Genomic DNA, 14,870 nt, shown 5'->3' on the forward strand with positions numbered 1-14,870 from the left:
GAATGGCTGTGAATGATCGAGCGTTGGCTGTGATTGGCTGGTACCATTTTTTTTTTCTTTTTTACCTCACGTGAGTATAAAAAAATTTTTTTGTGCTGAAAAACTTGGCTTACACTTAAGTATATATGGTATATAGCCAAGAGAGAAGCTCAAAAACATGAACCAATGGGACCACCTTATTAGACGATTGTTTCAATGAAAGGAGGTGGGATGGGGGCGGGGCTAAGTTCAGAGAATTAGCCCCGCCCCCATTCCGCCTCTCCCCATTGCAAATAGTGCAGAGGGGCGGAGAGGAGGCAGAGAGGGGGCGGGAGCTCAGTTCCTGCTCCTGGCTTTTCCATCCTCCCCCCTGCAGAGGAGGATGACGTATATCGGCTCGGCATGAAAACCGAGCCGATATACATTCGTGGGAATGCAGCCTAAGGGTACATTCACACGAACGTATATCGGCTCGGTTTTCACGCCGAGCCGATATACGTCCTCCTCGTGTGCAGGGGGGGAGGATGGAAGAGCCCAGGAGCAGGAACTGAGCTACCGCCCCCTCTCTGCCTCCTCTCCGCCCCTCTGCACTATTTGCAATGGGGAGAGGCGGGACGGGGGTGGGGCTAATTCGCGGACCTTAGCCCTACCCCCGTCCCGCCTCCTCTCATTGCAAATAGTGCAGAGGGGCGGAGAGGAGGCAGAGAGGGGGCGGGAGCCTCAGTTCCTGCCCTGGCTCTTCCATCCTCCCCCCCCCTGCACACGAGGAGGACGTATATCGGCTCAGCGTGAAAACCAAGCCAATATACGTTCGTGTGAACGCACCCTTAGGGTGACTACCCACTACATTTTTTTTTCACTGCGAAATTCGCAGGGTTTTTTTTTCTGCAGGGGTCTATGGGACTTGTAATGTTAAAATCGTGATTGCGCAAAATCGCAATTTACCGTGAAATCGCAATTTTGCGCGATCGCGATTTTAACATTACAAGTCCCATAGACCCCTGCAGAAAAAAAAATTGCTGCGAATTTCTCAGTGAAAAAAAACTGTAGTGGGTAGTCACCCTTACTCACATATTTCTTGCTATGCACACGGCACAAATATTATGTACATGACACTACTGCATAAAATAGCCGTCACAGATATAGAGTTAAAAAGAATAAATTTTATTAGTAATTAATTTAAAAAGTCAAAGCCTACCAACAAAAAAACAGTCACATAGAAAATATAGTGACAGGACAAACAGTTAACATAAAAAGGGAGGATCTTATGGGGGGTAAGGGAGGGGGGAGTATATCTACAGTTCCCGTGTAGCCCTCCAGAGGTCCTCAGGAGTCACTTATATAAGATGGTTCACTATCAAGGTAAGTATTTAGTACTTGAGCTGTTATGATTCGCATCCCCTTGAGATGGCGATTGTTTTTTAGTGCGAACCAGACAGCCCTTTTATTTATAAGGACTCGTATGATTTTTAGTATGGTATTCAAATCAGTGTCGTTTGGTGTATTGTTTACACTGTATCATTTCGTGCATTGTTTACACTGTATTCATATTATTTTTGACTCTCATTTGTTTTTGCTCTACGCGTTTCCCTATCGGGATAGCCGATAGTTCGTCAGGAGCTGGGCAACAATACGCCCCTAGAGAAGTAGGAGAGAGTTTTCTATCAGAAATGATCACCAAAACGATGGCTAAAATGTGCCTGTCACTTTTCAATAAAGAGATTCCTAGATTCCTCAAAATTGCCTCATTTATAAATTGCGCTTGGATTCTATCTGTAGAGTGAATCCTACGTATGCTTGAAACCTATAAGGTCCAGAAAGCTATTCAACTGGATCCTATTGCCTCGCAACTGAATGCCGTATTCGCATTAGATAGTGTAACTCTAAGATAGAGTAAAGTAACTGTGCATCGTGTATTATACACTGCGACGATGCATGTGCAAAATAGCCAGAATTTTGTCCACCTCCAATCGTGTCTCAAGATCCTTGGTGATTTTCGTAGGGTTAACACCAAGAGACCTTGGCTCTTGGAAAAATGACTGTCAGGTTAAACACCTATTAGCCCAGCACAATGATAGCATGCAGGATATACAGCCCCACTTCAGGCTAAGACCTACTAGTAACTGCCACAATGGCAAAAAGCATTTTAAACTGGCTATAAGGCTTGCATTCAGTAAGGCAGAATTAGCTGTAATAGCTTATAGAGCGAGACAGAAGGTATAGAGCAGGGCAAGAGGAGTGCCAGGAGTGATCTCCAGCAGCACCTGCAGCTCTGATGGTGAGCTGTAGGCATGCTCTATACCTTCTGTCTCGCTCTATAAGCTATTACAGCTAATTCTACCTTACTGAATGCAAGCCTTATAGCCAGTTTAAAATGCTTTTTGCCATTGTGGCAGTTACTAGTAGGTCTTAGCCTGAAGTGGGGCTGTATATCCTGCATGCTATCATTGTGCTGGGCTAATAGGTGTTTAACCTGACAGTCATTTTTCCAAGAGCCAAGGTCTCTTGGTGTTAACCCTACGAAAATCACCAAGGATCTTGAGACACGATTGGAGGTGGACAAAATTCTGGCTATTTTGCACATGCATCGTCGCAGTGTATAATACACGATGCACAGTTACTTTACTCTATCTTAGAGTTACACTATCTAATGCGAATACGGCATTCAGTTGCGAGGCAATAGGATCCAGTTGAATAGCTTTCTGGACCTTATAGGTTTCAAGCATACGTAGGATTCACTCTACAGATAGAATCCAAGCGCAATTTATAAATGAGGCAATTTTGAGGAATCTAGGAATCTCTTTATTGAAAAGTGACAGGCACATTTTAGCCATCGTTTTGGTGATCATTTCTGATAGAAAACTCTCTCCTACTTCTCTAGGGGCGTATTGTTGCCCAGCTCCTGACGAACTATCGGCTATCCCGATAGGGAAACGCGTAGAGCAAAAACAAATGAGAGTCAAAAATAATATGAATACAGTGTAAACAATGCACGAAATGATACAGTGTAAACAATACACCAAACGACACTGATTTGAATACCATACTAAAAATCATACGAGTCCTTATAAATAAAAGGGCTGTCTGGTTCGCACTAAAAAACAATCGCCATCTCAAGGGGATGCGAATCATAACAGCTCAAGTACTAAATACTTACCTTGATAGTGAACCATCTTATATAAGTGACTCCTGAGGACCCCTGGAGGGCTACACGGGAACTGTAGATATACTCCCCCCTCCCTTACCCCCCATAAGATCCTCCCTTTTTATGTTAACTGTTTGCCCTGTCACTATATGTTCTATGTGACTGTTTTTTTGTTGGTAGGCTTTGACTTTTTAAATTAATTACTAATAAAATTTATTCTTTTTAACTCTATATCTGTGACGGCCTCAACCTATAAAAAATATAGATACTTCATACCACTGTGATTTGTACTGCATAAAATAGAATTCAATACTTTCACATCGGCAATCTGCAAGTAAGACACAATATTTCTGGCTGCACTATATTGAATATACATGTACAGATGAATAAGGAGGGTTTGAGGTATGAATTATGTAGCATTTTTGTAAAAATAAAATAATATCAGTAAAAAAAATGGGGCAAAACGGCCGTAAGTAAATAAGACCATAACAGTAACGGATACTTACCAGCCAACCTAAATCCCGAAAGCTGACGTACAACTCGTGCCTTTTGCACACTTGCCTGCCATCAGGAACATGTACATGATCTAAAGCAAAATATCACAATTTAATTCATTAGTATAAGACTTAAATTACCCAGTATATGTCCATAAGTGCTGGGAAATGTGGAGTTGTGTGTATGCACAGATGCCCATACACTATGCTGCATATAAAGACATCGCTGTGAACAACAAACACCCACATCAAAGCTGGCCATGACTTTGACTTGGGCTCCAAATTGTATGGGAAACTTCTAGTAGTTACCATGTTAAATCTAAAAACAGCATACAGAAAAGAGTAGCGGAAGTAGCATAAAAATACAACACTGAAAAGCTCAATGGATATCATACTGAAGGGTGCTTCATAAATAAAATGATATATTCAAAAACATTTACAGCCACACACATCCAACACTGAATGTAAGGACTTCTGTGTTATTTATCTAGCCTTTGCCAGAGTTTATGATGCACAATATTCATGCTGCTTTGGTTAGGGAAATCTACAAACCATCTGAAAACTATTTCCCACAATACAAATGTTTATAGAAAATAACAATATAGAGCTGGAGTAAGGATGGAGGTTATCACATAAGCAGGTTATAAGCAGGAAGTTGTTTCACTGACAATATTCGATGAGCGTTCCTCTGGACCCCAGTCTTGTAAACACAGTAGCACACATAGTGGGAAGAAGGTCCATGTTCAAGAATCCCATATGGATCCCTTACTGCCCTACAATTAATATAATATAAGCAAGGTGGTCATTATAAAGCTCTTATAGAACTCCTGGCACCAGTGTGTCCAATTCCAATCCACGCTAATTTCTCAATCTAATATTAATTGTGAACTAATGGAATCATTAACCCAATCCTCTAAAAGCAACCTATTAGCTGCTCATATCATATGTGTGAAAATTCTTAAGAATAACCGCCAATGTGATCAGCTGAGAAGGAGGTAATACGCGTAATACGCGCATGAAAAAAACGCAAGTGTGAATTCCCCAATAAAAATCAATGGTCTTTTATTGGAGGATTCACACTTCCGTAAGCACAACTATGCTCAGCAGCATGGAGCGTAGCTGTGTCTGAGTAAGGGAGATATCTTATCCTTTTTCGGCAGTTCAAACTCCACGCCAGAGTGTAGGAGTTTGAAAAAAGAGGAGGGAAAATAGGTGCTGCCTGATCTTAACTACATGCGGGAAAGATAGGGCAGGTCCTATCTTTTCCCAGCCATACAAATCATGTCCGGGAAAAGAGGCGGTGAAAACAAAAACCATTCAAATCCCATAGAGATCAGTGGTTTGGTTTTGTCCCATTATATGGCTGTGATTGTCACAGCCGCATAAGGGGATAAAACCACGCTTGTCTTAATCTGCCCTAACACCACATATTACCAGCATGAAAAATACATGGTGACATGTGCACGATTAGGGGGTGAGCCCTTAAAGTGAACCTGTCACCAACTATAAGCACCATAAACTAAGCTATGGTGCCTATTGTTTAGATGATGAGGAGTCTGGGGAGCCTCTTTTCAAACTCACCTTGTTCCCCTATTCCTTTAGTGCTCCCTGGCAATGTCAGCACATGCACAGAAGCTTGACTCTTTTTGGAAGGCTGTGTGCATGCACCTCTCAGAGATGAATGGGAATGTGGACGCACTGCCTTTGCTGGGGGACATACAGGAATGGCGGACAGGGTGAGTATGAGACAGCTCGCAAGACTCCCTATCATCTAAACCATAAGCACCATAACATATAATGAGAGATTCCCTTTAAAGCAGTTTTACACCATGAACCACTCCTGTGTTTCAATGAAAGTATTTATGTATCTAGAATGAATTTTTAAGTATACAATTCCCAATGCTATATTTTACCTATATTCAATTTTTATATTAACACACAAAACAGGCACAATGCACATATACAACACAATTAATTTCTTCCATACAAGCCTTACCAAATACACCAGGTAGTTTATTGGGATGTGGAAGATCACTGTGTTTCTTCTGTTGCCTTTTTTTGAGCTGTTTAATTGCTCTTGTTGATCTGATCTGATTTTTACTTGCTCGAAAAAATGTCACCATGAACGGCTGTTTCGAACGAGGTGCCCGTCTTCCTAAGATGCCTGCCAAGCTTGGATCAATGCTCTGTCCTGTTACATTAATACACATCATTATAGAATGTTATATGTTATGTGCTCTAAAAGGTAGAAAAGCATTTTTCCTGAAATGTCTCAGTTTATACAACTGAAAACAGTATGCCTTAAAACAGAAGACTGATGGACTGGCTACGGGGCTCCAATGACAATTCAAATACCGACCTAGAAGCGGAGCTGTTTAACCCATGGAGTCTAAATGCCCTCCTACATACAAGTTACACTAAGCTTCCAATAGAATGTAAACACTCTATATGGTAAAAGACACCATAGCAGCCTGGAAGATAGCCTATAAGGCATACGGACTGCCGGTTAGCATCTCCAAACACATGGACTTATGGCAACACCCAGAATTTAAGGAGTGGAGGGAGAACAAAAAGTTTGGATTGTGGCAGAATAAAGGGATCATGAAAGTTCATCACCTTCTACACCAAGAAAACACTAGATACAAGACTTTTACAGAATTGTCTGAAGAATATAAATTTTACCTGCATCCCACTTTCTACCATTCACACAAGTGCGCAATTTTCTGCGGGAAAGACTAGTGGACGTATCCAAGGAAGCAATAATTTAACAAATTGATATCTTCATTAAAAATTATTCCTATAAGCACTCGATCTCAAATTTGTATACCAGATAGAGATGAGCGAGCATACTCGCTAAGGACAATTGCTCGATCGAGCATTGTCCTTAGCGAGTATCTTCCCGCTCGGAAGAAAAGGTTCGGCTGCCAGTTCGGGTGACAGGTGAGTTGCCGCCATGAGCAGGGGAGAGCGGGGGGGAGAGAGGGAGAGAGAGATCTCCCCTCCGTTCCTCGCTGCTCCCCGCTGGCAGCCGAATCTTTGCTCCCGAGCAGGCAGGTACTCGCTAAGGGCAATGCTCGATCGAGCAATTGCCCTTAGCGAGTATGCTCACTCATCTCTAATAGCAGATTTAGGGAAGGGTGGAGGATGGAAAACAACTCTATTTTAATTAAAAAATGGGCGTAAGATCTTCAGGATCCAGAATTACCAGAGGGAATAATTAAGAGTTGGACTTCTGTGAGGCAGGCGGTAACAAATGAACTATGGTGATAAACGTATTTTAAGATATTCCATGGAGCTATATATGGGTTTGACAAGCCTCAGAATCCCAATGGTCCAAGCCAGGTTACAAATAAACTTAAGCTATAGAAAGTAAATTAGGTCTAGAAGAGTAGAAGGTATTTCTATAAACTGTGCAAAATAAATGTCAAGATGACATTAACCCATCTCTACATGTGTAAAGAAGGACAACATGCAATTTTCACTTAGGACAGTCATTCTTAGGGTTTAACCTCACCGTCATCATTCTCCACATAGAGACGCAGCCCTGAATTATATTTTGAGTTAAGCAACCAGTGGTTACTGGCAGCTGTTACATCAAAGACCAACCACCCTTCATCCCCAGCTTGTATACTCTCGTGGTCCAGCAAAGTTAATTCAGACTGTCTATAAAAGAAAGAGATGTTATTACGTTATTGCATGTACAGCATTTTATTAGTCTACAAAAAGCTTGGCTCTACAGTCTAGTGCAGTTTATTGTTATCAGTAAGGTAAAGCCACATACCGACTCGTATGCTCTCGGTGTATCTCATAGATGCTGATGTGAAGGGTCCTGTTTAACTGCCGTGAAAAACTGCGAGTTTTGAAAAGTCGAAACTCAGCTGCTGTCACAGACTCTCCAGTTGGAATTTGGGTCATGTCAAACTTAAACTCTTTCCAGTATGGCTTCTGATGGAAGATATCGCGGTCATTTTCAACTGTAAATATACAAAGTATAGTTTTCTTATCTTATTGTTAGCCTAATGTGACTATTAGTTAAGGCAGCTGTGCCTCCCAAATACCAAATACAGTAAATTACAGGACAGTTGAATCCAATGAATGAAAGGAATAATGTGCTGATGATACTGTAGATAGCCTAATAGATCTCATTCACACGGCACTTAAAGTGGCTGATCTACATCTGAATTTCCAACACAAATCTGCCACAATAAACTATGACAGAAATCTGAGACTGAGCCTGCCATGGATTTAGCCTCATTTAATGGTACAAATCCATGTGTGGCCACACGATGTGGCTTCCATGTCCAGAACTGGCATGTCAATTTTTTTTGTGATGGGCATATTAAAATCCAAGTGAAGCAAAATCTGCGCTGTAGTTCATATAGCACACATTTCCCCAAGCATGGATTTTAATGGAATTCAATGACAAGGTAAAAATGATGCGAAATATAATTTAGATTTCAGCGTGCAATCGGCATTAGAATCTGCATCTAAAAAACACAATGTGAATAAGGTCAGAGAACATACATACCATAAATGCAGACCATGTGGCTGCTACAAGGCCACTGTAGACAGGGAGGTGAGACCAGACTGCCTTTTCTACATTCTTTGATGGGTGGTGAGAAGTTGTGTGGTGAACTTCTCTTCGTAGGTTCTATAACCAGAGGTGGGAAATTAACCGAAGGATCATAGTTCGAGCGTTGAGGTCTGTGATTGGCTACAATAGCCTGCTACATCCCGTAAACAGGCTGCTGTAGCCTGTAAACGCAGCGCTACAAGAGAGACCAGAAGCTGGTGACACATGAGCTGCTGTGACGCAATTGCGTTGAGTATAGATTTGCTTATTATCTTTGCGCGTGGGGGAACCTTTTTAAAGGAAAAAATTAAGTTTGACAAACCCTTTAAACATGTAAAATTCTTTAATAAAGAATGGACTTTTATCACTTATCCACAGTGGATAGGTGATAAATGTCAATTGTGAGAATACTCTTTTAATTCAGGGGGGTGGAACAAAAATATTGCCTTGACCATTTAGGAATTTTGGGCATTTTTTAAATAGCTCCTCCATTTACATTGCATACTTGTGCAAAAGTAACAAAACATAAAATAAAATATAAATTTGTTATAGCTGTACTTGTACTACCACATAGAATAAAGGTAACATATTACCGTATTTTTCACTCTATTAGATGAACCAGACTATAGGATGCACCCCCGTTTTAGAGGGGAGAAATAGGGAAAAAATATTTTGAAATCACCAAGAGACAGTGCAGGGGATAGTACCAGGCGACAGAGCAGAAGAAGCAGCAGAGGTCTGAAAAATCGGAGCTCCGTGTCACAGCAGCGCTTGTGTATGGCAGGAGAAAGGGAAGTTGCCGTTTGGAGGCAGGGAAGCAGCATCAATTCCCACCAGCGCTCTCCACCAATCAGCAGTACGCATGGGCGAAATTCGTCGCGATCGTGCGAACAAATGACGATTGCGACAAATTTCAGCACATTCGCTCTATAGAATACAGTGACTTTTCCCCCCTTCCAGCTTTGTAGGGAAAAAAAAGTGTGTCTTATAGAGCGAAAAATTCGGTATTTATGTAAATGACCCAAAATTTAAAATGGAAATAAAAGAATGTCAGAATTGCCTTTTTTTCCACTTATAAAGAGTTAAGAAAATTAATCACTGAGTAATATGTACCCACACAAGATGAATTTTGGAAAACGTAGTTTTATTGGATCTAATTCCAGGATTCTTTGGAATTCCGTAACAATTACAACTCATAAAATCACAGGAGAGCTGAATCAGGCTCTTAGTCCTGTTCAAAAAGTGATGCTGTGCTACGCAAAGCCCTTGCCACATAATACGGGAACAAATGCAAGACAATGCATGATGATATACTCTTCCTCCTTTCCATTCCTCCTCTTTTGAGATTTTGCTTTCCCCCCATCTTATGCTGTTCTACTAATACGCCACAGTTGGCGGTTTAAAATAGGAGGTTATTTTTCTCTATCAAGAGAATACAGGAATAGAGAGGGTACAGGGGGTGGGTGCGGATAACTATGGGAAGAGGTTTGGGGAGGCGTGGGTCGGGGATTGACCTTCAATGAGGGTCTTCTTTCCTCTTCACAGTCGTGGGAAATTCGGGATCAAGCATAATTGCAGTTGACATTTACAATACTACATAGGTAGTACCTAAATGGCCCCACCTCCAGGGGTTTATTGTACGTGCTTTAAGGTTTAGCATTTTGTCTTAATCCAGTTGGGGAATTTTTGCTACTGTTTGGGTTGCAGGTTGTCAATTTCTTTGCATCACTTAACAGCAATTTACCTTGTTTTTTTTGAAAAATGGAAAACTTATAAATAAAGAATCAAAAAAAAAAATGTTCCTCATAATGGTGCCACTAGAAAATCTAACTTATTCCATAAAAAAACCCTCATACAGCTACATCCTTGGTAAAAAAAAAAATCATGGTTTTTGGGATGCAACAATAAAAAAACCAACAAAAATGCTTAGTCCTAAAGGACCAAAATACAAAGATCCTGAAGGGGATACAGTGAAATCCACATAATGGTGGCTTCCTACATCCAGAATTATATAAGCTACCAAGACAGGAAGAAAAAAACTCTCTGCTATACAGAAATTAAGCAGCATAAATTTGTGGAGGACAAAATGGAATGATGGACATTAAATGGGTTGTCCAAGTTTATTTTTATAGTAAAAACCTGTTCTCCATGCTGTAACATAACTAACTGATATATACTCGCCTCTCCCTGCTGACTTCTGTAAAGATTTCTAAGCAGAGCCTATGTTCAAACATTATTTGATTCATTTTTTTTAATGTATTAGAAATTAGGGGCGATGGAAAGTAGAAAGAAAGTGGTCTCCAGATGGCATAACACTTTTATCTTGCAGTGACTGACAGCATCATTTTTTACTCTCACAGGCCTGGATACAGATACACCATAGAATGTGTTATTTTATCATATCATTGACCTGACCTCTTTATTAGAAACATTGGACTGACAGGAAGGCCAGGAAGTACATATTGTTGGTCCTGAAGTACTACTCTAGAATATCACACAGCGGTATGAACATGAATACATGGTAACACATATGGCATTCATTAAACTGTGCTACGTCTCACAGAAGAAACAAGACTGGAGGAAATGAATAGTCAAGGTAATGGTGTATGGCAACAAGAAGCAATGTATTAGTAATTATAAAGGCTTTTGAAAGTCATACACATTTTATATGGTTTCCTCAGTGTGTGGAAAGGTTTGAAAGGCTAATCCCACCATTTTAATAATCTTTGTAAGAGTCATTTACCATCCATTCACAGGAGAAATATCCGAAGCCCTGAGGGCCATTTCCTAACTCAAGCCTTGGGTGGTTAGGAAGACACCGTGGGCCTCAACGAATTCCCTTCCTCCAGCACAGTTTAATAGATTACAAGGATTCTCCAGAAAATGTACAAGAATATCAGCTAGTAATGACAATAGTGAATTAAGGCAGTTAAGGTGTTGATCACATTATGTAGAGCAGGTATTGCTAGTTTCTATGAGTCCTCCCTTTTCTATCATTTACAGCTCTCTATCACCTAAATGAATACAAGGTCGATATTATAGACTTCAGTATCAGTGCTCATTCTCAGAGCTCATATTATGGCAGTGTGGCTGCTGAAGGCCCTTTTACATGGAACAATTATCGTTCAAGCAAGAAAAAATGAACAATAATAGCATAAACGCAGCCAACGCTCAGACGACGAACAATAAATCGCTTTTCGTTCATTTTATGCAGGAATAAAAATAATGGTTGGCTCGTTCACTAATCATTCAGCGTAAATACCGATCGTTCAGTCGTTCTCACTTATACAGTGAATATGAACGACTGAACAATTTCTCGTTTGAACGACCCAACAATGCATCTGCCTGTATAAACCGGCTGCCCAAAGGAACTTGGATATCGTTTGCTCAATAAAACAAGAAATCGTTTGGTATAAACAGACCCTTAAGTGGCATCTTTACCCCACAAGAGGTCAACTGGCAGGAATATGTTCAGTGGGGAAAGGGTTTTTCTCTGGGTTTCAGCTGCCTCATGAGGTAATTAGGGTGGGAAGCTCTTCAAGAGACAGATAAGTCCTTCCCTGAATGCTCTCAGTCTGCATTAGGACACGCAGTGACAAAGCCGGTGGGGCGATAAGCCTGAAGTTCTGGTATGAGCTGTGTTTAGTTTATGGGTGTCAGGCAGAAGGCCTAATCCTCGTTAACGAGGCACATTGCGTATGCCGGTTAGAGGTGACACAGCCAGGTCTCGTTTAATGCATTTGCACTGTGTATCAAGTAAAGCATGTGTTTTACTGAGGTTCTGAGGGTAGTTTTAAACACAATTCATCAGTGTGGTAGTCAATTTCTTTTTATGCCAGTCATCTTCTAGAATTCTTCGAAGAGCTCGTCTTACCATTAAATTCCATATTCACTGCAAAGGTCATAAGAATGTACAATGTTTTCCACTTAAATGCAGTTATGACATTTACTTACATACTATGATGCAAATGGTGTTCAAAGTGAATAGCAATAAACCTAATGAGTTCAGTCACTCTCCCCACAGCTGATTCTCTGCATAGTGATCCCCAGTTCACGGCTGAGCAGCCAACATAGATAGCTTTCTGCCTTGCTTGTCTAGGAAGGCGCTGAGTCTCTGACGTAGCAGACTACTTCTGCAGTGGAAGTACAAATATGCCCTTTTCTTAAACTTCATGAAAGTTCTACAATTTGCCATGATAACAATTTAATATATTTTGGGATGATCCAGTAAAAAGGAAGTTATGTCCTCATAGGCGACTAGAACTTACAATTATTCGCTCCCTTAAACAGTAAACTTCAATACCATTGTATTGCATTGTATTGTATTCAGACCAGCCTTCAACTTAAGCCACATTCACATGATTATTGCTCAAAATGTGCTCAAACAATGCCTTTTGAGCGATAATCGTTGTGTGTAAATGCTACTATCGTTTCATTTTGTTGGAACGGTGATTTTTTAAGTTAAGTTTAAAATCCATTCTTTGGCCAGGGAGCTGATAGCAGGGACCACATGCTGTGATTCTCTAAGGGAGCACTGATAACTTTGTATTCAGCTGCAGTCCCACAGCAGAACAAAGAGGATTTATGCAGATAACAGACCACCTGCTGTTCTCTGCATACAGCTCAGGGAGGCTCATTTACATGCAAATGAAGGTAATAAGCTGCTAATGGGCATTAGTGCCCAGTAGCAGCTTATGCAAAATGATCACTCAACCATCCTATCTTTTGAACGAATTTTGAGCATTCATCTTTGAGTGTAAATGGGGCTTAAGACATGCCATAGCTATATATTAATCAATCATTCATGGCAGCCCTAGGGGCCTTCAGAATGCCCCCGGCTGTTATAATACCCAGATAGCACCCCTCAATGTCATCATGGGGGGTGGGAGGTTCAGGACATCTGAATGCTGAGCAGGATATTTAAATTCCCATGTCAGAATTGACAGCAGCATTTAAAAAGTTAACAACCACAATTGGAGTTATCTCCAATTGTGGCTTTTGCGGGTGTCGGCTGTCAGGGAGTGCCAACACCCATGTGTATTGAGCAGGCTCAGCTCCGGAGCCCACTTCATACAATGACACCCAACACGCACAGTACATGCATGGCACATGTCAGGAAGAGGCTGTAATGCTTTCTATTCCATTATATAAGTGATTATACTACCATCATAACTAGTGATCACAGGTGATATCCCCTCTGACTGGAGTCATTCACTTTTCTTTTCCATCTGGCAATGATCACTTCTCCTCTTTATAATTTGTTTATGCAGAATTTGATACAGACATATTTAACCCCTATATGTTCAGCCGCCTGGCTTTGTTTTCCAAACTTTTACATTATCCCCCCATCCATTGTGCTGCAGATACTATTACTTCCACCCATGGTGACGCGCACAGCATCCCTGTAGGCCCTATACAACAAGTGCCACTTTTAGTGCCCCTCAGCAGTAACAATGCCACACTTGGTAACATTGCCTTCTTTATAATAATGCCCCTCAAGGCCTGCATTCAGTAATAATGCCTCTCTTATGCCCCCACTCGGTAATACTCATCCCTTATGTACCCCACTTGGCAAAAATGTCCCCCTTACGTCCCCCCACTTGGCATTAATGTCTCCCAATGTCCCAACTCAGTAATAATGCAACTCTTAGGCTCTCACTGAGTAATAATACCCCTCATTGCCCCCACTGAGTAATAATGCCCCTTATAGGTCCCCATTTGGTTACAATGCCCCTCATAGGCCTCTGCTCTGTAATAGTGCCTTATATATATAAGAATAAAAAACAATTATAATCACTTTTGTCGCTTCTCTTACTCCCAGCCTTTGCAGTACTCTCGGTCACCCACAATGTATAGGATTTAAATAAGTCTTAAAATGTTTTATTGCATTCATTTTTACAATAGTGTCATGAACTGCAAATTATAATCTGTGATTTAAACAATACCAGATTATGATTGAATTGTGATTCACATTTTCCTCCAGCAATTCCACAACTCCAGATTCTTTCCCCAGCATGACACTTCAGATGCAAAGCCTGCAAGGCTTCTTTATTTCAAATATTGCTTTGATATTCTATAAGAATTAAAATATTTTAGGAGTGCATTGATTCTGCCCTTTTGTCTTCCATTCAATTTCTTGGCTATCTCCTATACAGCATTTCACATAAATAATAATGTTCTTGAAAGTGCTGTGGACTCATCTATCAAAATGGGAAACTTTTCTTCTCCTTAAGTAAAATTTGAGAAAGTATTTTTTTTTAACATCACTTGACATATCTTTAAAGGGAATTTGTCATCACTTTGGAGCCTCATAAACTAAGTTATGGGGCTCAGAGGTGAGGGAACAGGGAATCTGGAGTGCTGTGTTTCATACTCACTCGGTGCCCCATTCCTGCACTGTCTGCCCACGAAGTCCCCAAAAACAGACATCTGGCTTGGCTGCACTGAGAACAAGCCTGAGGATCAGTAGATTACGCATGGTGGACCCCGCCAAACAACTATTGATGACCTATCCTCAGATAAATTCCTGGAAAACCCGTTTAAAGGAAACCTGTCAGCACCTATGAGTGTCATAAACTAAGCTATGGCGCTCATATGGCACGTGCCAAGGAGTCCAGGAAAGTGCTTTTTATATTTACCCGGCTTCCCACTCCTGCGCTGTCATTTGCGAAAGTCTGTA

At 40.9% G+C, this 14,870-nt stretch overlaps 1 protein-coding gene across 1 annotated transcript in view; it reads right to left on the minus strand.

Annotated features, from left to right (window-relative positions):
• The window catches only part of LOC136573161 (bone morphogenetic protein 8A-like), a 57,905-nt gene that overhangs the window by 17,770 nt on the left and 25,265 nt on the right, over positions 1–14,870 (minus strand). Inside the window, exons 2-5 of the mRNA XM_066574398.1 lie at positions 7,400–7,592; positions 7,133–7,281; positions 5,615–5,809; positions 3,631–3,710 (exon numbers count right to left, since the gene is read on the minus strand). Of these exons, the coding sequence (XP_066430495.1) occupies positions 3,631–3,710; positions 5,615–5,809; positions 7,133–7,281; positions 7,400–7,592 (617 nt within the window). The remainder of the gene's footprint in view (positions 1–3,630; positions 3,711–5,614; positions 5,810–7,132; positions 7,282–7,399; positions 7,593–14,870) is intronic.

The sequence above is a fragment of the Eleutherodactylus coqui genome, chromosome 1, assembly GCF_035609145.1.
Source record: "Eleutherodactylus coqui strain aEleCoq1 chromosome 1, aEleCoq1.hap1, whole genome shotgun sequence".
NCBI classification, from domain to species: Eukaryota; Metazoa; Chordata; class Amphibia; order Anura; family Eleutherodactylidae; genus Eleutherodactylus; species Eleutherodactylus coqui.